Source organism: Oryctolagus cuniculus, chromosome 21 (genome assembly GCF_964237555.1).
Source record: "Oryctolagus cuniculus chromosome 21, mOryCun1.1, whole genome shotgun sequence".
Classification (NCBI taxonomy): Eukaryota; Metazoa; Chordata; class Mammalia; order Lagomorpha; family Leporidae; genus Oryctolagus; species Oryctolagus cuniculus.
In genome coordinates, this window is record NC_091452.1 from 31,900,180 (window position 1) to 31,924,513 (window position 24,334).

Below are 24,334 nucleotides of genomic sequence, written 5' to 3' on the forward strand. Positions count from 1 at the left end.
CCGGAGGATGATGGCAGTAAGTGCCAGGGCTGGCAGCCTGGGCGGGGGCCACAGGTGGGGGAAGGGGAGGGCTGCAGCTCCGGGCCCCTCTCTCCACTGCCGAACAAAGTGGGGAACACAGGGCCGGGCGAGGAGAGGCCGGGGCGGCTCGCCAAGAGGCCATGATGTGGACGCGGGCCGGCCACGGACCGTGGCCTGACAGTGCTGAGCAAGTGCGTGCCTCGCACCACTGCACTGTGCCCACCGGGTATGGGGTGCTCTGCAGCCGCCTGAGGCTGGGGTCTATTCCGGCCGCCCGCAGGCTGCAGCCAAGGAGTGGTGTCGGAACGCGCCCCATGCCTGAGCACTCGCTGGACCCGGCTGGAGGCGGAGGGCGGTTCGCGCCGAGTTGCGGGGCTGTGCAAGCACTGGTTTGGAGCATGGCGAGCAGGCGCGCCCCGAGGAGCACTGGAGATGTCCTGGACGTGTCGCCTCCTGTTCAGATACCTGTTCCTGGCCCTCCTGCTGCACAGGCTGGGAGAGGGTTCTGCTCTCTCTCTCATCTAGACAGCAGGACCCGTCCTAGGTCCTTGGACAAGAGTGCCTGGAGGGCTTTCAAGGAATCCCAGTGCCATCACATGCTGAAACATCTGCACAATGGCGTGCACATCACCATGCAGATGCCACCCACCATTGAGGGCCACTGGGTCTCCATGGGCCAGGTGGAGTCAGACCCGAAGTCAGATCAGGTCCAGAGTTCCTCACCCAGTCTTCCAGATTCTACCACAACACCTTTCAGGCCTACCAGTTTTATTATGGCAGCAACCAATGCAACAAACCCCACCTACACTCTCATCATCCAAGGCAAGATCCGCCTCTGCCAGGCCTCCTGGATCATCCGTGGTGGCATGGAAGCTGACTGCCAGCTGCACAGCGGGCAGGTCATCTGCCATTCAGAGGTGGTCACTGAGCAGCTCAGCCAGCGCATGAACCACTGGTGCCCGGGCTTCCTGGCCGTGGGGACCCCCTGGGTGCACGACGTGGCTTATGACCTGTGGTGGGAGGAGAATGGCTGCGAGTACACCAAAGCCGTGAACTTCACATGCATGAGCTGCAGCTGGTCTGGGTGGAGAAGCAGTACCTGTGCCACAACCTGGACCATCTGGTGGAGGAGCTCTTTTTTGGCCATATCCACACCGATACCACCCAGTGAATGTTCTACTGGCCATCCAGTTACCAGCCTCTGCTGCAGAATGCTAAGAACCACGACCATGCCTGCACAGCCCATCGCATCATCTTCCTCCCCTTTCGCTCGACACAGCCCTGATCAACAACTCTCTCAACCTCCAGCTCAAGTGGAAGAGACCCCAGAGAGCAAGGCCCCACCGGTGCCCTTCCTGCACGCCCAGCACTATGTGAGTGGCTACGGGCTGCAGAAGGGGCAGCTGAGCACCCTGCTGTACAACACCCACCCATACCGCGTTTTCCCCGTGCTGCTGCTGGACACTGTGCCCTGGTACCTGCAGCTCTACGTGCACACGCTCACCATCACATCCAAGGGCAAGGAGAAGAAACCAAGTTACATCCACTACCAGCCTGCCCAGGACTGCCTGCAGCCCCACCTCCTGGAGATGCTCATTCAGCTGCCCGCCAGCTCAGTCACCACGATCTCCATCCAGTTTGAGTGAGCCTTGCTCACGTGGACCGAGTACACTCCAGACCCCAACCACGGCTTCTCTGTCAGCCCACCCATCCTCAGTGCCATTGTGCCCAGTTTGGTGGCAGCCACACCAGTGGACTGGGAAGAGAGCCCCCTCTTCAGTACCCTATTCCCGGTCTTCAAAGGCCCCAGCTGCTTTGTGCGACACTGTACATGGAGCCACTGCTGGTGAGGCTGCCAATGCTCAGCCTGACAACTGGGAGCTGTAGTTCAGGTCAAGTCCATGGACTCCCCCTCACACCTGTTCTGCCCAGGACAGACTCTGACCTTAGACTATGAGTTTGACTCAATTGTGATAGAAACCCTTGTTCTTGCCTCTTTGTGTGGAGTGACTGTGGGGGCTGAGATGGTGGGAATGCCAGATCCCTTTCTCCCTCAGTACTGGACACTGATGCACATTCCCTAACCTCCATTAACCATTCTCCTGTGCCAGAGGTCTCAGAACTAATCTTCCCAGCCATGCTACAGCTTGGACAGCTGGGCAGGGTTCCTTGCTTCTGCAGTTAAGACCCCAGTTCTGGGAGGAATCTGAGAAAGGAGGAGCCTCCAGGCTGAGATGGGGAAAATTCACTCCCTCTCCACAGAGGTCTAGTCTTGACCCTCAGATAATGCTTCCAAGAACAGGAAATACCATGCTCCAGTGACAAACTGGCCTTCCCTCACTTAGCCTAGTTGTGGTTTCTGTGAGGAGTAACTAGAGGCTTAGTTAGGGGACTGTGCATCAGGCTGGACACGTGGCTCCCTTCCTGGAAGGACAGAGGGTTGGACACTCACTGAAAGATGGGGAAAGGTAAACTCAGCCGTGAGGCTGAACAACCTCCATCATGTCCTACTGCACCTCCAGACTGAAACAGGGTTGGCTGCTTCTGAAGAGCTTTGCAAGAAAACAAGGTGTTTGTTCTAACACAAATATAAAATGAGCCAAACTGCAGTCTATGATTCCTATTGGAGTGGCAGGCATCTGGCAGGTAACACTACCTGGGATGCCACATCCCATACTGCAGCGCCCAGGGTGGGTTGGGTTCCGGCTCTTGCTTTCGATTCCAGCTACCTGCTAAGGCACACTCTGGGGGACAGTGGTGATGGGTTAAGTATGTGGGTTTCTGCACCATGTAAGAGACCCAGATTAAGTAACTGGCTCTTGGCTTCTGCCAGACCCAGCCCTGGCTGTTACATGGAAGATTTCTGTCTCTCTCTGCCTTTAAAATACACAAGTTTCTAAGAAGCATTTCTATATATAATATTGCCTTTTAGTAGAATTTGATTATCCATAGTTGTCAATATTTTCCCAGAAAACAGAACAATGAGACTGTTTCACTGAAAATGGTCATTTGTTTACCTCAAAAAACTGACCTAGAAATCATTCATCTCTAGATCCTAGCTTTCCAATGCTTCTCAAAGGCCCCCCACCTTGCTCAAAGTGCTGAAGATAAAAATCGAGGCTCTAAGAATTCTGGAACAGCTTCCCAAAGTGCTGTATGAGAGAAAGCAGGGCAGAGCCTTGAGTTGGACCTTAAGTCTCTTCCACTTGAGCTGGAGGTTGAGAGAGTTGTTGATCAGGGCTGTGTCGAGCGAAAGGGGAGGAAGATGATGCGATGGGCTGTGCAGGCATGGTCGTGGTTCTTAGCATTCTGCAGCAGAGGCTGGTAGCTGGAGTCTTGAGTTGAGAGACCTTAAGAGAGGAAAGATTTGGGGCTGGTGCTATGGCACAGTAGGTCAACACCCTGGCTTGAAGCGCCGGCATCCCATATGAGTGCCAGTTCAAGACCCAGCTGCTCTACTTCCCACCCAGCTCTCTGCCATGGCCTGGGAAAGCATTAAAAGATGGCCCAAGTCCTTGGGCCCCTGGGAGACCTGGAAGAAGCTCCTGGCTCTTAGCTTCAGATTGGCGCAGCTCCAGTCATTGTGGCCAACTGGGGAGTGAACCAGCAGATGGAAGACTTCTCGCTCTGTCTCTACTTCTATCTGTAACTCTTTCAAATAAATTAAAAAATCCTTTAAAAAAAGAGCAAATATTTAGAGGCAGAATGAAGACACAAGGATACCGAGACCATGAGAAATGGGGATGGACCTCAAGGCAGCAAGGTCAGGAGAATCAATCATCACTTGGACCCAGGCAAGGACATCCAGGCCCCCTTCTGAGTGGAAATGAGCAGGATGGATCCTTTGTGCCTGGGCACGAGAACTTCCTAATATCCTGGAAGGAGCTTTCTCCTCTCTCCACATATTCTCCAGCTGGCTGTGGAATGACGACAATTACACTAACAGAGCTTGATGAGGGAGACGAGGGACAAACAGCAGTAGTCAGGTGCCTACTTCTCTTCCTCACACTGGCAGGATGTGAATCAGCACTGAGACAGATTTTGGTTGAGGGCAGACCTAGGAAAGTTCCCCAGCTGACCCCTGGAGCCAAAAAGGGGCCAGTATTCATTTATCACCTGCTTCTGGAGGTCACCTGACAACTTGTCCTTTTGCATAGTATTGGCCAAGGGTCTTCTGGCCAGAGACATGTTTAAATTGAAGTGAGTGTCATAGCACAGGGCCATTGCAGTTGCAGAACACAAGGTGGGGGGGTGGTGTTTGGGCTCCCTCCAGGTATCCTTGCTAACCTCCTCATATGAACCAAGGACCTTCATTTTGTGGTTTTTCCAAAGGGTCTTGAAATTCCTGGGCCCAAAGTCTTGCACTGATAGACACAGGAATCCTGACCACAGCTGGTCACTGTCAGGGCAGACTGTGTCCTCTTCATTTCTTCTCATACACAAGCTCAGCCTTGGGCAGCTGCTCACAGAATACTCACTCTCAGCCTTGCACAGAGTCTGTTAGCTGAAATCCTACTATTCAAAGTGTCCGCCATAGTCGGAATCGTGAGCTTATCACATAGGAGGCTGGAGCCTTCACCATCCAGTGGACAAGGTGTGAAGTTTAGTGGTGGGGCCTTCAACCCCTCTTCTCACCTGAAGGCTTGAAGCTGTGATCAATGGCTTGCCGAAGGTCTCCTAGTCCACAGAGCCCATGGAGGGAGGAATGGACAAGACACACTCTCAGGTAACCTATGGCATGTATCTTTGTCTCTAGACATTGGCTCATGAAAAGCATTTATGATCCCAGGAGTGAGGATGAAGAATCTCCAGGTAAGGAACAATAGTGCAGATAGGACCCAATGCTGGAAGCTTCTTGGGAACAGCTGGGTTGTACCTGCTGCTTTGGAGTTTGGAAGGGGCATATAAAATCAGGGGAAAAATAGGAAACAAATGTAGAATCCTGATTTGTTCTCTTTCTATTTTAATGACATAGTAAGAGGTTCTGGGTCCAGAGACTTTGAGTGTGTTATGCCTGTAACTATCTTTTCTTGGTCTGATATTTGAAAATTTACCTTTTCTGTAAGACAGGATCTATCCAGCTGTTGTCATCAACCTGAGTCTTGACAGGCTGGCATTCCTTAGGTATGAGCTGAGAGATTTTCATTTAGGTTTGACACTGACTATTGTCTTAGTCTATTTCTGCTGCTAAAACAAAGTAACTAAGACTCAGTAATTCTGAAGGAACAAAAACATATTTCTCGCAGTTCTGGATGCTGAGTGTGTCTAAGACCAAGGTGTCCAACATTTGGGCTGGGCCTGAGGGCCTGCTTACTGTTCCTTCACATGGCAGAGGGCAGGGTGCACGCTCTCTCACAGGTAGCACTGGAACCCACACAGTTCTTGTAGTGTGTCACTATGGGCAGTAGTAAGGAATGGACCTTCTCCCTGTTGAGGAGAGGACCTGGAGGACTTGGAGCAGCACCCTCCTATTCTGCCCTCACTGTTGAATCCTGGTTTACAAGGCACTCTCAGGGTTGGGAGTACTGGGATTACTATGGGTGCACTAGTGCTTATTTTATCATTTTTTAAGGAGTTGGAAGAAGAGATTTTTTTCCCCAAAGGAACTTTCTAATTATTGAGTACAAATTTCATAAGTACAACTTTAGGAATATAGTGATTCCTCCCAACCCACTTCCTCCTCCCTCTCCCATTCTCCACTAAGATTCATTTTCAATTAACTTTATACACAGAAGATCAACTCTATACTAAGCAGATTTCTACAATTTCTACACACACACACACAAACTGAAAACAAATTTTACATTTAATTCTTATAGTACAACTCATTGAGGACAGAGGTTCTGCATGGGGAGTAAGTGTACAGTGACTCCTGTTGTTACTTTTTTTTTTATTGGACAGGCAGTGTGGAGAGAGAGAGAGAGACAGAGAGAAAGGTCTTCCTTCCACTGGTTCACCCCCCAAATTGACTGCTGTGGCTGGCATGCTGTGCTGATCCGAAGCCAGGAGCCAGGTGCTTCCTCCTGGTCTCCCATGTGGGTGCAGGGCCCAAGGACCTGGGCCATCCTCCACTGTACTCCTGGGCCACAGCAGAGAGCTGGACTGGAAGAGGAGCAAGCGGGACAGAAACCGGCGCCCCAACCGGGACTGGAACCCAGGGTGCCAGCACTGCAGGCGGAGGATTAGGCTAGTGAGCCACAGCGCTGGCTGAACCCAGGTATTCTGGTATATGATGTGAGTGTCCCAAACAGCACTGTAACTACTAGACCAAACACCTATTCCATATCTTAATTTCATTAAAAGTCAATAAGGGGCGAGATTTGGCTAGCAAATAAGACACCAATTAAGCTGCTCACATCTTGTATTAAAATGCCTGGGTCTGACACCTGCCATGGGCTCCTGGCTCCAGCATCTCACGATGCAGACTCTGGGAGGCAGCGGTGATGGCTCAGGTGTGGACTCCTGCCACACATACAGGAGATGTCAATTGTGTTCCCAGATCCTGGTGTTGGCCCTGACCCAGCCGGGGCCGCTGTAGGCATTCATTGAGTGAACCAGTGGTGGGGAGCACTTGCTCTCTCTCTCTCTCAAAAAAATATTTTTTAGAAGTCAATAAAGCAAAAAAAAATTATATGACTATGTGTTGGAGTCTGCAGTGTATGCAGATGTAAAATATGACAAAAATAATCCAGGCCTGGCGCCATGGCACAGTAGGTTCATCCTCTGCCTGTGGTGCGGGCACCCCATATGGGCACTGGTTCGAGTCCTGGCTACTCCTTTTCCCATCCAGCTCTCTGCTGAGGCCTGGGAAATTAGTGGAGATGGCCCAAGTGCTTGGGCCCCTGCACCCACGTGGGAGACCTGGAAGAAGCTCCAGGATCCTGGCTTTGGATCGATGCAGCTCCGGCCATTGTGGCCATTTGGGGAGTAAACCAGTGGAAGGAAGACCTTTCTCTCTGTCTCAACCTTCACTGTCTGTAACTCTACCTCTCAAATAAATAAATAAAATCTTAAAAAAATATAATCCAAAATATGAAGGGGAAAATGTGTCAAAGGACTTACTTATTACATAAAGTGGCTCAATAGTAATTGGAAGTAGGTTGTGATAGGTTAAGAACATATATAAGAATTTCCAGAACAAAAAGGAATTAAAATAGAATATTAAATTTTATTTCTAGCCACACTGATGATGCTGTTAAATGTAAATGGCCTGGGGCTGGCGCTGTGGCATAGTGGGATGAGCTGCTGCTTCCAACACTGGTATCCTTATGGGCACCGGTTTGAGTTCTGGCTGCTGTACTTCTGCTCCAGCTCCCTACTAATGGCCTGGGAAAGCAACAGAGGATGGCCCAAGTGCTTGGTCCCTGGATCTATTTGGGAGACCCAGAAAAGCTCCTGGCTCCTGGCTTCAGCCTGGCCCCGGACATGCTACAGCCCCAGTCCGGGGGAGCGAACCAGTGCATGGAAGATTTCTGTCTCTCCTCTCTCTCTCTGCCTTTAAAATAAATAAATCTTTAGATTCAAATTAAAAGGCAGCATTTGTCAGATTAGATTAAAAAAATCAAGATCCAACTATATTTGCTCTATAAGGGACTCACTTCAAATACATGCAGAGATTAAAGATGTGACAAATACTAAGCATGAGAAAGCTGGTGTGGGCTAAAGTAATAACAATGCAAACGTCAAGGGAAGGGGCACACTCAGAGATTTACACAAGGGGACACTGCACAATGACTGATGGGTTAATTCCTCAAGAAGCCATAATAAGCATAAATGTGTAACTGCCTTATACCGGAACTCCAACACTTATGAAGCAACAAAAGTATTACGGGGAAGGAGGGAAGGACAACTAAAAAATCATAACTGAAGACTTAATTTAAAAAATTTATTGGGGGATGGTGTGGAGAGAGAAAGAGAAACAGAGCTTTCATCCACTGGGTCACTCTGCAAATGCCCACAACAGCCAGGGCTGGGCCAAGATTGAAGATTGGAGCCCTGCACTCACATGGGGGACCCAGAAGAAGCTCCTGGCTCCTGGCTTCAGAGCGGCTCAGCTCCAGCCATTGCAGCCAACTGGGTAGTGAAACAGCAGTTGGAAGACCTCTCTCTCTCTCTGTCTCTGTCTCTGTCTCTGTCTCTCTGCCTCTCCTCTCTGTGTAACTCTGACCCTAAAATAAATAAATAAATATTTTAAAAAAGCCAATGTAGAAGACATTTGCTATACTCAGCCATCAAAAAGTTCAAGGAAATGTGTACTACAAAACACTATGCATGGATTTCAAAAAACTTCTGCAACAAAACAAGCATTTAAAAAAAAAGATTTATTTTTTATTTATATGAAAGAGTTCCAGAGCGGCAGAGAGAAAGAGAAAAAGGTCTTCCATCTGCTGGTTCACTCCCCAGATGGCCGTAATGGCCAGAGCTGTGCCAATCCAAAGTCAGGAGCCAGGAGCTCCCTCTGGTCTCCCACGTGGGTGCAGGGGCCCAAAGACTTGGGCCATCCTCTATTGTTTTCCCAGGCCACGGTAGAGAGCTGTAGCAGAAGTGGAGCAGCTGGGACTAGAACCGGTGCCCATATGGGATGCCAGTGCTGCAGACAGGGCCTTTAACCCACTGGGCCACAGCACTGGACTGACAAACTTATCTTTTAATTTCATTTTTTCCATTAACTTTTTGCAGAGTCCTCAGTATGCATGTTTTGCCTATATGTGAAACTGATATGTATCTAGCATACAGAGAATAAAAATGAATTCTACAAAGCAATAAGATAGACTACATAAATAGGCATTTCAATAAAGGGGAAATAGCCCACAAACAAAACAAGGCACTTAACTTCATGAATAATCAGAGAAATTAAGCCGCTAGGAAGTACTACTATACATATCTCTACAAGATTGGCAAAGATTTTAAATATAAACCAAATATTAGCCAGAAGTACTTGAGAATAATTCAGCCTTATACAGTAAAGTAACAGGTACAATACTCTTTGACCCAACAGTTTGTAACGAATTAAATATGAACTTCTTCCAGGGAGGGGGAGGGGGCTGAACACTGAATTAATCATTAATGGCCAGGCAACAAAGCCTACATAAAACCCACACAAGGTTTGGTGGTGGGGAGGGCTTCCAGGCTGCGGAGACCCTGGTGGAGGGTGTGCACAGAGAGAGGTTGCGGAGGCTCTACCAGCCCTCCCCACACAGCATGCCTATGGGTCTCTGCCTTGCTGTTACTCCTGAGTCGTCTTCACCAGTAAAGTGTTCTCCTGGAGTTCTGTGAGCTGCTCTGGCAAATTCTCAAACCCAAGAAGGCGGTCCTGGGAACTACTGATTTGCAGCCACGATGGACAGAAAGCTGTGTGTAACACAGGGATCCGGCAACTGCAATTCGAGTCTGAAGAGCTGGAGGCAGTGTTGTGGGACTGAGCCCTTACCATACAGCAACTTTGGCACAGTGCCAGAACTGGGTTAACTTAGGGGAGGTGTCTGCGGAAAATGGACTGCTGTGGGGAAAACCCCGCGAGTCCAGGAGAGACAGGAAGCACATCCTGATACACCCGTCCTAGGCTGCAGGTATCTCAGGTGGAGAATGCACTGACTCCACCACCTGCTGAGCAGCTGCACTCAGCAGCACCACGCACCGAAGCACGCCCCAGGTTCCCCCGGTGAGCACAGAGCTGACTAGCACTGCTGTCAGCCAGTGCCAGGAGAGCACCTGCTGCCTGCCACCGCTCGAGGGAAGATCCAAATTCAAAATCCCAAGCACAAATTCTACTGAATGTGTACTGCTTCCACGCAATCGTAGAGTCGAGAAAAACCATCAAGCGAAACCATCGTAAGTCAGGGCCTTATTGTATGGTATGGGGTATAGCACAGAGGAGACATGGGTTTTCCTCCATGGTAGTATACACATACAATGGAATATTATTCAGCATTAAAAAGGAAGGAAGTCCAGCAATGTGAGACAAGAGGAACCCTGAGGACACTATGTTAAGTGAAATAAGCCTCTCACGCAAGAACACATGCAAGATTCCACTAATATGTGGCAACTAAAATAGTTGGTTTCAAAGAGGCAGAGTGACCAGTGGTTGCCAAGGGAGTAGAAGGGGGGAGATGGGAGTTCCAAATCAAAAGGTAGGAAGCTGAGGTGACACAAACGAGGAAGTTCTAGAGACCTGCACTGTGCCTGTGCTGCACCGCACATTTGAAAATCTGTTAAGAGGATGGATCTGATGGTAAGTGTTCTTAGCACTGTAAAATAAAATTTAAACTAAAGCTGTGGCTGGCACTGTAGTGTAGCGGGTTAAGTCTGCTTCTGATGCTGACATCCCAGCTCAGAGCACTAGTCAAGTCCCAGCTGCTCTGCTTCCCAGCCAGCTTCCTACCAATGCACCTCAGGAGGCAGTGGAAGATGCCCCAAATGCTTGGGCCCCTGCACCCAGACAGAAGTCCTGGCTCCTAGCTTCAGCGTGACCCAGACGATGTTGCCGCCACTTAGGAAGTGAGCCAATATATAGAACATCTCTCTCTCTCTCTCCCTTTCAAATAAATAAATAAATCTTTAAAAAACACTTAAAGCAAGGGACTGCATTATAGCACAGCAGGCTAAGCTGCCACTTGTGACACTGGCATCCCATATAGGGGTCTCAGTTCAAGCACTGGCAGCTCTGCTTATGATCCAGGTCCCTGTTAATCCACCTGGGAAAGCAGTGGAGGATACCCAAGTGCTTGAACCCCAGTCACCCATGTGGTAGGCCAGAATGGAGTTCCTGACTGCTGGCTTCAGCCTGGCCCAGCTCTGGTTGTTGCAGCCACTTGGGGAATGTGCCAGCAATGGAAGTTCTCTTTCTCTGTCTCTCTCTCTCTCTCTCACTCTATCTTTCAAATAAATAAACCTTTAAAGAAAGTAAAATAAAAAATTTAAAGCAAAATGGCAAAAAATAATGTATAAACAAATGTAACATAATCATATAATATTCTATAGCAATAAAAATCAATTTCTTCTTTAAAAACATTTTGAAAAGATTTATTTATTTATTTAAAAGTCAGAGTTACAGAGAGATCTTCCATCTGCCGGTTCACTCCCCTGATGGTGCCAGTGGTTAGGGCTGAGCCAGGCCCTAACATACAGTTTCATCCAAGTCTCCCATGTGGGTACAGGAGCCCAAGCACTTAGTCCATCTTCCACTGCTTTGCCCGGGCCATCAGCAGAGAGCTGGGTCAGAAGTGGAAAAGCTGGAACTCAAACTGACACATCAAGGTGGCCACTTTACCTACTATGTCACAACACTGGCCCCTGAAAATATTATTTTTAAAAATACTTATTCTTATTTTAAATTTTTAAAAATTTCTTATGTGTTTGAAAGGCAAAGAGACACACAGAGAAACAGACCAATAGAGATATCCCACCTACCAGTTCACCCCCCAAATGCATGCAACAGTTGGGTCTTGGACCAGGCCAAAGCCAGAAGCCCAGAACTCAATCCATGTCTCCCACATGGGCGGCAGTGGTCCCATGACTAGAACCATCACCTGCTGCCTCCCAGGGTGCACGTCAGCAGGAGGCTGGAATAATAGGCAGAACAGAATAATAGGCCTCAACCCCAGACAGAATGAAATCGGATGCAGGTGTCCCAAGCAGTGATCCAACAGCTGTGCCAAAAAATTATTTCACAGGCCGGCGCCGCGGCTCACTAGGCTAATCCTCCGCCTAGCGGAGCCGGCACACCGGGTTCTAGTCCCGGTCGGGGCGCTGGATTCTGTCCCGGTTGCCCTTCTTCCAGGCCAGCCCTCTGCTGTGGCCAGGGAGTGCAGTGGAGTATGGCCCAGGTGCTTGGGCCCTGCACCCCATGGGAGACCAGGAAAAGCACCTGGCTCCTGGCTCCTGCCATCGGATCAGTGCGGTGCGCCGGCCGCAGCGCGCCGGCCGCGGTGGCCATTGGAGGGTGAACCAACGGCAAAGGAAGACCTTTCTCTCTGTCTCTCTCTCTCACTGTCCACTCTGCCTGTCAAAAAAAAAATTATTTCACATTAAAAACCTACCTAGGGGCTGGCACTGTGGCATAGTGAGTAAAGCCACTACCCGCAGTGCTGGCAACCCCTGTGGGCAACCATTCTGGTCCTGGCTGCTCCACTTCTGATCTAACTCTCTGCCATGGCCTGGGTTACCAGTGGAAGATGGCCAAAGTGCTTGGGCCCCTACACCCACATGGGAGACCCAGGGGAAATTTCTGGCTCCTGGCTTCGGATCAGTCCAACTCCAACCACTGCAGCCATTTGGAGAGTGAACCAGTGATGGAAGACGTCTCTCTCTCTCTGCCTCTGTCTCTCTGTAACTCTCTGCCTTTCAAATAAATAAATCTTAAACACACACACACACAAACACAAAAAAACCTACCTATATCTAGAGTATGGAAGAATCTCACACACATAATGTTGGGCTAAATAAGACTCAGTAGGTCACATACTACATATTATATACAGTACCACTACATATCATCACCCTTACAGAATTCAAAACCAGGCAGAATGGAGCTACAGGAGTTCAGTGTCATATTACTAGTGGACACACAGATGAGGGTCACCTATAAGGTGTAGAGAGGAGATTATGATGAGGATGGTGCACCACCAGGGATACCAGAAATGTTAGTTTTCTTGATCCAGATCAGGTTATATGTAAGTATAATCTTTATACTTAGTCTCTACATTTATTATTCGTGTAATTTTTTAATGTAAAACTAAACTTTGTAACTTGATTATACGCTTAAGATTTGTTTATTTGAAAGAGCTACAGAAAGGGAGGGGGAAAGCAAGGGGGGAGAAAGGGAGAGAGGGAGAGAAAGAAGTATCTTCTATCCACTGGTCACTCCCAGATGGCTGCAATGGTCAGCACTGGGCCAGGCGGAAGCCAGGAGCCAGGAGCTTCTTCTGGGTCTCCCATGTGGTGCAGGGGCCTAAGTGCTTGGGCCATCTTCCTCTGCTCTGCCCACACCGTTATCAGGGAGCCAGATCGGAAATGGAGTAGCCACGACATGAACTGGGACCCATACAAGATGTTGGTATCTCAGGTGGCAGCTTTACCTGCTATACATGCTGGCCCCCTCTCCATATTCCTAAAATTATATCCATAATGTATTTTTAAATGTATCTTGCTTCTCACAATGAAACATTTTTAAAAGAAAAATTAGTTAACAAACAATAAAAGGATTTTATTTATTTTTTTTAACTTTTATTTAATGAATGTAAATTTCCAAAGTACAGCTTATGGATTACAATGACTTCCCCCCCATAACGTCCCTCCCACCCGCAACCCTCCCCTCTCCCACTCCCTCTCCCCTTCCATTCACATCAAGATTCATTTTTGATTCTCTTTATATACAGAAGATCAGTTTAGCATTTCAACAGTTTGCTCTCACACAGAAACATAAAGTGAAAAATAATAGATGATTTTTTAAATGATGATGAAATCAGATCAGACCTATTGTCATGTTTAATCCCAGTGAGAGTCAAGTTGGGAATTGATAATTTCTTCTTCTTCTTTTTTTTTTTTTACAGAAGATCAGTTTAGTATACATTAAGTAAATATTTGAACAGTTTGCACCCCCATAGAAACACAAAGTGAAATATACTGTTTGAGTACTCGTTATAGCATTAAGCCTCAGTGTACAGCACATTAAGGACAGAGATCCTACATGAGGAGTAAGTGCACAGTGACTCCTGTTGTTGACTTTACAAATTGACACTCCTGTTTATGGCATCAGTAATCTCGCTATGCTCCAGCCATGAGTTTCCAAGGCTATGGAAGCCCCTTGAGTTCTCCGACTCTTATCTTGTTTAGACAAGGTCATAGTCAAAGTGGAGGTTCTCTCCTCCCTTCAGAGAAAGGTACCTCCTTCTTTGAAGACCTGTTCTTTCCACTGGGATCTCACTCACAGAGATCTTTCATTTAGGATTTTTTTTTTTGGCCAGAGTGTCTTGGCTTTCCATGCCTGAAATACTCTCATGGGCTTTTCAGCCAGATCCGAATGCCTTTAGGGCTGATTCTGAGGCCAGAGTGCTGTTTAGGACATCCAGCATTCTATGAGTCTGCTGTGTATCTCGCTTCCCATGTTGGATCACTCTCCCCTTTATTCTATCAATTAGTATTAGCAAGTACTAGACTTGTTTATGTGCTCCCTTTGACTCTTAGTCCTTTCATTATGATCAATTGTGAACTGAAATTGATCACTTGGACTAGTGAGATGGCATTGGTACATGCCACCTTGATGGAATTGAACTGGAGTCCCCTGGCATGTTTCTAACTCTACCATTTGGGGCAAGTCAGCCTGAGCATGTCCCAAATTGTACATCTCTTCCCTCTCCCATTCCCACTCTTATGTTTAACAGGGATCACATTTCAGTTAAATTTCAACACTTAAGAATAACTGTGTATTAATTACAGAATTAAACCAGTCATATTAAGTAGAGCAGACAAAAAAACTACTAAGAGGGATAATGTATTAAGTTGTTCATCTAAGTCAGGGCTATGCTGATCAAGTCAATGATTCTCATAGTGTCCATTTCACTTCAACAGATTTCCCTTTTGGTGTTCAGTAAGTTGTCACCGATCAGGGAGAACATATGATATTTGTCCCTTTGGGACTGGCTTATTTCACTCAGCATGATGTGTTCCAGATTCCTCCATTTTGTAGCAAATGACTGGATTTCGTTGTTTCTTACTGCGATATAGTATTCTAAAGAGTACATATCTCATATTTTCTTTATCCAGTCTACCGTTGATGGGCATTTAGATTGGTTCCAGGTCTTGGCTATTGTGAATTGTGCTGCAATAAACATTAGGGTGCAGACCCCTTTTTTGTTTGCCAATTTAAATTCCTTTGGGTAAATCTCAAGGAGTGGGATGGCTGGGTCGAACAGTAGGGTTATCTTCAGGTTTCTGAGGAATCTCCAGACTGACTTCCATAGTGGCTTGACCAGTTTGCATTCCCACCAACAGTGGGTTAGTGTCCCTTTTTCCCCATATCGTCGCCAGCATCTGTTGTTGGTAGATTTCTGTATGTGAACCATTCTAACCTGGGTGAGGTGAAACCTCATTGTGGTTTTGATTTGCATTTCCCTGATTGCTAGTGACCTTGAACATTTTTTCATGTGCCTGTTGGCCATTTGGATTTCCTCTTTTGAAAAGTGTCTATTGAGGTCCTTGGCCCATCTCTTAAGTGGGTTGTTTGTTTTGTTTTTCTGGAGTTCTTGATCTCTTTGTAGATTCTGGTTATTAACCCTTTATCTATTGCATAGTTTGCAAATATTTTTTCCCATTCTGTTGGTTGTCTCTTCACTCTCCTGACTGTTTCTTTTGCAGTACAGAAACTTCTCAATTTGATGCAATCCCAATAGTTGATTTTGGCTTTGACTGCCTGTGCCTCCCGGGTCTTTTCCAGAAATTCTTTGCCTATGCCAATATCTTGAAGGGTTTCTCCAATGTTCTCTAATAACTTGATGGTGTCAGGTCATAGATTTATGTCTTTAATCCATGTTGAGTGGATTTTTGTGTAAGGTGTAAGGTAGGGGTCTTGCTTCATGCTTCTGCACGTGGAAATCCAGTTTTCCCAGCACCATTTATTGAATAGACTGTCCTTGCTCCAGGAATTGGTTTTAGATCCTTGATCAAATATAAGTTGGCTGTAGATGTTTGGGTTGATTTCTGGTGTTTCAATTCTGTTCCATTGGTCTATCCATCTGTTTCTGTACCAGTACCATGCGTTTTTAATTACAACTGCACTGTAGTATGTCCTGAAATCTGGTATTGTGATGCCTCCGGTTTTGTTTTTGTTGTACAAGATTGCTTTAGCTATTCGAGGTCTCTTGTGCCTCCATATGAATTTCAGCATCATTTTTTCTAGATCTGCGAAGAATGTCTTTGGTATCTTGATTGGGATTGCATTGAATCTATAAATTGCTTTTGGGAGAATGGACATTTTGATGATGTTGATTCTTCCAATCCATGAGCATGGAAGATTTTTCCATTTTTTGGTATCCTCTTCTATTTCTTTCTTTAAGATTTTGTAATTCTCATCGTAGAGATCTTTAACATCCTTGGTTAAGTTTATTCCAAGGTATTGGATTGTTTTTGTAGCTATTGTGAATGGGATTGATCTTAGCAGTTCTTTCTCAGCCATGGCATTGCTTGTGTATACAAAGGCTGTTGATTTTTTGTGCATTGATTTTATATCCTTCCACTTTGCCAAACTCCTCTATGAGTTCCAGTAGTCTCTTAGTAGAGTTCTTTGGATCCCCTAAGTAAAGGATCATATCGTCTGCAAAGAGGGATAGTTTGACTTTTCCTCCTCAATTTGTATTCCTTTAATTTCTTTTTCTTGTCTGATGGCTCTGGCTAAAACTTCCAGAACTATGTAAAATAGCAGTGGTGAGAGTGGGCATCCCTGTCTGGTAACAGATCTCAGTGGAAATGCTTCCAACTTTTCCCCATTCAATAGTATGCTGGGTGTGGGTTTTTTTATAAATTGCTTTGATTATATTGAGGAATGTTCCTTCTATACCCAATTTGCTTAGGGTTTTCATCATGAACGGGTGTTGTAGTTTATCGAATGCTTTCTCTGCATCTATTGAGATAATCATATGGTTTTTCTTCTGCAGTCTGTTAATGTGGTGAATCACATTGATTGATTTGCGAATGTTGAACCATCCCTGCATACCAGGGATAAATCCCACTTGGTCTGGGTGGATGATTTTCCTGATGTGTTGTTGTATTCTACTGGCGAGAATTTTATTGAGGATTTTTGCGTCTATGTTCATCAGGGATATTGGTCTATAATTTTCTTTCAGTGCTGCATCTTTCTCTGGCTTAGGGATTAAGGTGATGCTGGCTTCATAGAAAGAATTTGGGAGGATTCCATCTTTTTCGATTGTTCTGAATAGTTTGAGAAGAAATGGAATCAGTTCTTCTTTAAATGTCTGGTAGAATTGAGCAGTGAATCCATCTGGTCCTGGGCTTTTCTTTGTTGGGAGGGCCTTTATTACTGTTTCAATTTCTGTTTCAGTTATGGGTCTATTTAGGTTTTCTATGTCTTCATGGTTCAATTTAGGTAGATTGCATGTGTCCAGGAATCTATCCATTTCTGATAGATTTTCTTGTTTGCTGGCATACAAGTCCTTGTAGAATTGAGCAGTGAATCCATCTGGTCCTGGGCTTTTCTTTGTTGGGAGGGCCTTTATTACTGTTTCAATTTCTGTTTCAGTTATGGGTCTATTTAGGTTTTCTATGTCTTCATGGTTCAATTTAGGTAGATTGCATGTGTCCAGGAATCTATCCATTTCTGATAGATTTTCTTGTTTGCTGGCATACAAGTCCTTGTAGTAATTTCTGATGATTCTTTTTATTTCTGTGGTGTCTGTTGTTACGTTTCTTTTTCATCTTTGATTTTACTGATTTGGGTCTTTTCTCTTTTTTAGTTAGTTGGGCCAATGTGATGTCAATTTGTTTATTTTTTCAAAAAACCAGCTCTTCGCTTGGCTGATTTTTTGTAATGTTTTTTGGATTCAATCCTGTTAATTTCTTCTCTGATTTTAATTATTTCTCTTCTCCTACTATATTTGGGTCTGGTTTGCTGCAGTTTTTCAAGGTCCTTGAGATGCGCTGAAAGCTCATTCATTTGGTGCCTTTCCAATTTCTTGATATAGGCCCCTATTGCTATAAACTTGCCTCTCAATACTGCTTTTGCCATATCCCATAAGTTTTGATATGTTGTGTTGTTATCTTCATTTACTTTCAGAATGTTTTTGATTTCTCTTTTGATTTCTTGAATGACCCAGTGTTCATTCAGGAGCATGTTGTTCAGTCTCCATGTGTTTGCATACTTTCTGGGGTTTCCTGAATTGCTAATTTCCAGCTTCATTCCACTGTGGTCCGAGAAGCTGCATGGTATGATTCTTATTCTTTTAAATTTGCTGAGACTTGCTTTATGACCTAGTATGTGATCAATCCTAGAGAAGGTTCCATGCACTGCTGAGAAGAATGTAAAGTCTTTAGATGTATGATTGAAAGTTCTGTAGATATCTGTTAGATCCATTTGGGAAATCATGTCGATTAAATCTGCTGTTTCCTTGTTGATCTTCTGTCCGGATGATCTGTCTATTTCTGAGAGTGGAGTATTGAAGTCCCCCAGTACTATTGTATTGGAATCTAAATCTCCCTTTAAGTCCCTTAACATATCTTTTAAATAGACTGGTGCCCTGTAATTAGGTGCATATACATTTATAATAGTTACATCTTCCTGTTGAATTGAACCCTTAATCATTATATAGTGCCCCTCTTTGTCTCTCTTAACAGTTTTTGTATTAAAGTTTATTTTGTCTGATATTAATATGGCTACACCTTCTTTTTTTGGTTTCTGTTGGCATGGAATATCTTTTTCCAACCTTTCACTTTCAGTCTGCATGCATCATTGTTAGAGAGATGTGTTTCTTGTAGGCAACAAATAGTTGGGTGTTGTTCCTTAAGGCAGTCAGCCAGTCTGTGTCTTTTAACTGGATAGTTCAGGCCATTCTCGTTTAATGTGACTATTGATACATAGTGACTTTGTCCTGCCATTTTCCCGGAGATATTTTCTAGTATATGCTTTGAGCTTCCCATGCTCTTTTACTGGTAGGTGTTCTTCCTTTCCCTTCTTTCATATTGATGGCCGTGTTTCTGTGTTTCTGAGTGTAACACATCTTTAAGTATCTTTTGCAGGGCCGGACGAGTGGCCACAAAGTCTTTCAATTTCTGTTTGCTATGAAAGGTCTTTATTTCACCTTCATTCACAAGTGAGAGCTTGGCAGGATATAATATTCTGGGCTGGCAATTTTTCTCTCTTAGCACCTGTGCTATGTCTCGCCATTCCCTCCTAGCCTGTAGTGCTTCTGATGAGAAGTCTGCTGTGAGTCTGATTGGAGATCCTCTGAGAGTAATCTGACGTTTCTCTCTTGCACATTTCAGGATCTTTTCTTTATGTTTCACTGTGGTGAGTTTGATTGCCACGTGTCGTGGTGAGGATCTCTTTTGGTCATGTTTACTGGGGGTTCTATGAGCTTCCTGTACTAGGATGTCTCTGTCCTTCTCCAAACCTGGAAAGTTCTCTGCTAGTATCTCACTAAAAAGGCCTTCTAATCCTTTCTCTCTCTCCATGCCTTCAGGAACTCCTAGAACTCGAATGTTGGTTTTTTTAATAGTATCCTGTAGATTCCCAACAATATTTTTTAGATTTCTAATTTCCTCTTCTTTTCTTTGGTTTGACTGTATCCTTTCCTGTTCTCTGTCTTCTAAGTCCGATATTCTCTCTTCTGCTTCACCCATTCTGTTTTTAAGGCTCTCTAATGTGTTTGTCATTTGATCTATTGAGCTCTTCATTTCATTTTGATTTCTCTTCTGCGTTTCATTTTGATTCTTCCTTAAAATTTCATTTTCATGAGAGAGATTTTCAATCCTGTCCAATAAGGATTTCTGTAGTTCAAGGATTTGCTTTTGAAAACTTCTAAATGTTCTTATCATAAATTTTTTGAAATCCGTATCTTGCATTTCTTCTATCTCATCATCTTCATAATCTTGGCTTGGGGTGTTTTGTTTATTGGGAGGCATCATAATGTCATCGTTGATCTTGTTCCCTCAATTTCTGTGTTTATTGCTTGGCATGGTTAATTCTGTTTCCCTCACTGTGAGGTTTTTTTTTTTTATTATACTATGTCCGTGTTAAGTGGACTGCCTGCTGTTGGAGGAGCCTTGGAGGCTTGAGATGGGTGTGGCCTGACAGATCTGCTTGGTTCTTCAGGGTTACAGGTGTGCAAAGCTGACACCCTCAGGTTATGCGTGGTAAATCTCTTTATTTATTTATTTATTCATTCATTTATTTTATTTTATTTTATTATTTGTTCAGGAGGTAAGTAATACTGCAAGGCTGAGCAGAATAGATGGTATTTAGCTTCCACTGGCTTCTACCCAAAGAGTCTGTGCAGGCTTGGTTTCTCCTGCGGACTCCCACTGGGTTGCCTAGGCTACTGAATTGTAGCCTTAACTCTCCCCTTTTATTATGTATATCCCTGCTCTTTGTCTCTTGCTTGCCTTTGCAAGGTTGGCGGAGAGTGGAACTTGTCTGTACCAGTATGCCCCCACCTTTTTATTTATTTATTTATTTATTTTTCCTTCTCTCCTGTAGTCTGTGTTTTGGACTTTCCCACTTCAAAACCCACGTCCCTCTAAAATTCTGTCTGCCGTTTCCCTGCCAATGTCTCCAGGTACTGAGCTCACCTCCCCTTCCAGCACCGATGTGTGGACTCGGAGCCCTGGGCGTCCCTCCTCTCCCCGCTGGTGTCTTTGTCACATAGTCTCCCCTTTCCGCACTGGCGCTCAGACTCTGCGGCTCCCGCGGTTTGGCTTCCGCGTGGTGGGCAATCCTGCTCTCCCAGTAGGTCCTTTGAGTCACAGCAAATAGCTCTGGAAGAGTTTCCTCTGCAATTGTTTCCTGATCCTTTTTCTGAGGCTACCGTAACTCTGCTTTTATTAAACTAAATTTTCCCAGACTATCGGTGTGCACCCTCACTATTCCGCCATCTTGGCTCCGCCCAATAAAAGGATTAATACTAAACACATAGGAAGCACACCCAAATTTCGATGAACAAATGATCAAGGAGCAGGCACACAGCTCCTCAGAATCCAGACACTAAATAGGCTGGAATCTTCCAGCTGCTAATCGTATGGAGCACTGTTTCATACCCGTGAAACCAAGAGGGAAAGAGGAATGTTGGGATAACTTAAAAAAATAAATGATAAACACAAAGACTGAGTAGCTGCAAGTAATGATTTAACATTGAAAAGTATAATGCAAAACACTAAATTATGAGTACATTATGGTTACAAGCTACCTAAGGAATATGTGCTGCTAAATCTGTATAGCTTATTTTATAGCCAAAACTTGGAAATGACATATGAAAACCAAAAAAGCTGAAGTGATCAAAAGTCAGGATTATGACAGCAATATTTCTCTCTTTTTTTTTGACAGGCAGAATGGACAGTGAGAGAGAGAGACAGAGAGGAAGGTCTTCCTTTGCCGTTGGTTCACCCTCCAATGGCCGCCGCTGCTGGTGCGCTGCGGCCGGCGCACCGTGCTGATCCGATGGCAGGAGCCAGGAGCCAGGTGCTTTTCCTGGTCTCCCATGGGGTGCAGGGCTCAAGCACCTGGGCCATCCTCCACTGCACTCCCTGGCCACAGCAGAGAGCTGGCCTCAAAGAGGGGCAACTGGGACAGAATCCGGCGCCCTGACTGGGACTAGAACCTGGTGTGCCGGCGCCGCTAGGCGGAGGATTAGCCTAGTGAGCCGCGGAACCGGCGCAATATTTCTCTTGACATGGAGAATATGCTTCAATAATATACAGGATCTTTTAAAAAATTTATTTGAGGGGCCAGCACTGTGGTGTAGTAAGTAAATCCTCTGCCTGCAGTGCCAGCATCTTATATGGGTACTGGTTCTTGTCCAAGCTGCTCCACTTCCTATCTAGCACCCTGCTAATGGCCTAGGAAAGCACTGGAAGATGGCTCAAGTGCTTGGGCCCCTGCATCCATATGGGAGACCCTGAAGAAGCTCCTGGCTCCGGATCAACCCAGATCTGGATGATAACGGCCATTTGGGAAGTGAACCAGCACACAGAAAACCTCTCTCTTCTGTCTCTCCCTCTCTCTGCCTGTAACTCTGCCTGTCAAATCAATAAATCTTTTTTAAAAAATTCGAGAGGCAAAGACACACACACACACACACACACACAGAGACAGACAATGGGTAAAAGACAGAGAGGGTTCCTATCCACTGGTTCACTCCCCAAATACCTGCACTGATCAAGTCTGGGCCAGGCCAAAGCTGGTAGCCAGGAACTCAATCCAGGGCTAACACCTGAGTGGAAGGGATCCAATCACATAATCAATCACCTGCTGCTTCCCAGGATCTGGAAGCTGGAACTGGGAGCCAGAGCTAGGAATTGAACCCAGGCACTCTGGTATGGAATGCGAGTGTCTTAACTGGTATCTTAACTGTTAGGCTAAATGCCCAATCCAGATAGAGGAAATTTTTTCTGAAAGGAAGAGTTTAGAGACAGAAATGGGCAGTGTTGTGGCCGGGGGGTTCAGCTGCCTCATGCCATCCTGGAATGCCAGTTCAAGTACCAGTCCCTCTGCTTCCAAATCAGCCTGTGCTAACACACTCCAGAAGGTAGCAGGTGATGGCCCAAATTCTTAGGTCCTTGCTCCACTGGCTCAAGCTCCAAATTCCCACAGCAGCCAGGCCTGGGCCAGGCCAAACTCGGGAGCCAGAAAATCCATCCAGGCCTCCCCACTTGGGTAACAGGGACCCAACTTCTTGAGTCATCACTTGGGGCCTCCAAAGGTGCACATTAGCAGGAAGCTGGAATCGGAAGTGAAGCCAGACTCTAACCCAGGCAATACGGGATACAGGCATTCCAGGTGGGGCTGGAGGTGTTTAATCATTGCACCCAATACAGGAATTTTTAAGCGAAGTAAAATGAATAGTTCCTTGCCAGTGTAAAGAACAAAGTCCTTACGTCACAGCAACTTCCCCTTGTTGACTTGCACATTTCATTCAGTCTATATCTACCCAGTGACAACTCTGCGCTAGACACAGCAGTGGGTTTTGAAGTACAGAGACAGGCAAAACATGATTATCACCCTCAAGGAACTTCCAGGCGATAAGGAAACAGACAAAACAATAATTACTCTTAGGGTCCGAAAACGCCCACCACCAGAGGAACGACTCCAAGAGACTTTCTCTCATGCAACCAGCAAAGGGTTAAAGATTTATTGATCCAACATGTTGGGGCTCTCTGAACATACAAGAACAGAGGAGCAGCGAGGAACTACAGCATAGGGTTTATAAAGGCAAAAACCGCAAAATCGGGAGGGGGAGAGAATACACGGTTGCTAAAATCTTACAATCAGCAATTATGATCTTAAGACATAGACAAGTCACATCTTCATTATTAGCCCAGGTAACCCAGGTGCAACCTTTCTACTTTTAAGCTTGAGCAATCATGCTAGGGGGTTTTTGTGCTCTGCCAAGGGTGATGTAGTGCACTGCTATTGTCCGACTATTTGAGATCATAGTTTCAGACCAGAGTCTCACGGTGGGGGGTGCTTTCCCAGAATGCAGTCTCAAGTGCCCCAAAATGGAGTCCCTACTGTCAAGGGGCTACTTCATTACCACACAATGGGATAAATCTGACAAAATAGTTTCTTAAAAGTTTTATGGCTTCAGGGGTGGGAGTTGTGGAACAGTGCGCTAAACCACTGCTTATGATGTCAGCATACCATAACTAGAGTTCCAGTTCAAGTCCCAGCTACTCTCTACCCATCAGCTTCCTGCTAATTTGTCATGGGAGGCAGAGGATGATGGCTCAAGTACTTGAGATCCCGCCACTTATACAGGAGACCCCGATGGAGTTCTTGGTTCCTGGCTTCAGCTTGGCCCGGCCCTGGCTGTTGTAGCCATATGAGGCATGAATCAGCAGTTAGCTCTCTCCTCTCTGTCCTTCTCTGTCACTCTGCATTTCAAATTAATATGTTTTTAAAAAAGATTTTATTTATTAGAAAACCAGAGTTACAGAGAGGGAAATCTTCAATCTGCTAGTTCACTCCCCAGATGGCTGCAAGGGCCAGGCTAGGCCATGCCAAAGCCAGGAGCCAGAAACTCCATCTCAGTCTTCTATGCAGGTAGCAGAGGCCCAAACACTTGGGCCACCTTCCGCTGCTTTCCCAGGCACATTTAGCAGGGAGCTGGATTGGAAGTGCAGCAGTCAGATCTTAAAGCAGCATCCATATAGCATGCCAGCATCACAGGCAACAGCTTTACCTGCTATGCCACAGCGCCAGCCCCAATAAACAAATTTATTTATTTGAAAAGCAGAGTGACAGAAAGAGAGACAGAGATCTTCCACCTGCTGATTCACTTCCCAAATGGCCACAAACAGCCACAGCCAGGCCAGGCTGAAGCTGGGAGCCTAGAATTCCAACCTGGTCTCCCAGGTGGGTGCAGGGGTCCAAGGATTTGGGCCATCTACTGCTGCTTCCCCAGGTTCATTAGCAGAGAGCTGGATTAGGAGTAGAGGTGCTAGGATGCAAACCAGCACCCATATGGGATGCTGGCACTACAGGTGGTGGCTTAATCCTCTGGGTAACAATGCTGGTCCCACAAATAACTAAATAAATCTTTTTAAAAAAGTGGTATGGCTTTCCAGATAAAGGAAAATCATAAAATCATAGGGA

At 45.8% G+C, this 24,334-nt stretch overlaps 1 protein-coding gene across 1 annotated transcript; it reads left to right on the plus strand.

The window, feature by feature from the left end:
- Positions 1-97: 97 nt before the first annotated feature.
- LOC127485421 (uncharacterized) lies at positions 98-10,233 on the plus strand. The gene has a single exon (XM_070065957.1). The coding sequence runs from the start codon at positions 162-164 to the stop codon at positions 1,665-1,667; it is 1,506 nt and encodes a 501-aa protein (XP_069922058.1). The 5' UTR covers positions 98-161; the 3' UTR covers positions 1,668-10,233.
- Positions 10,234-24,334: the final 14,101 nt, after the last annotated feature.

What these genes read in the sequence shown, in the direction of transcription:
- LOC127485421 (XM_070065957.1), top strand. Translation starts at nt 162, where the DNA reads ATGATGTGGACGCGGGCCGGCCACGGACCGTGGCCTGACAGTGCTGAG.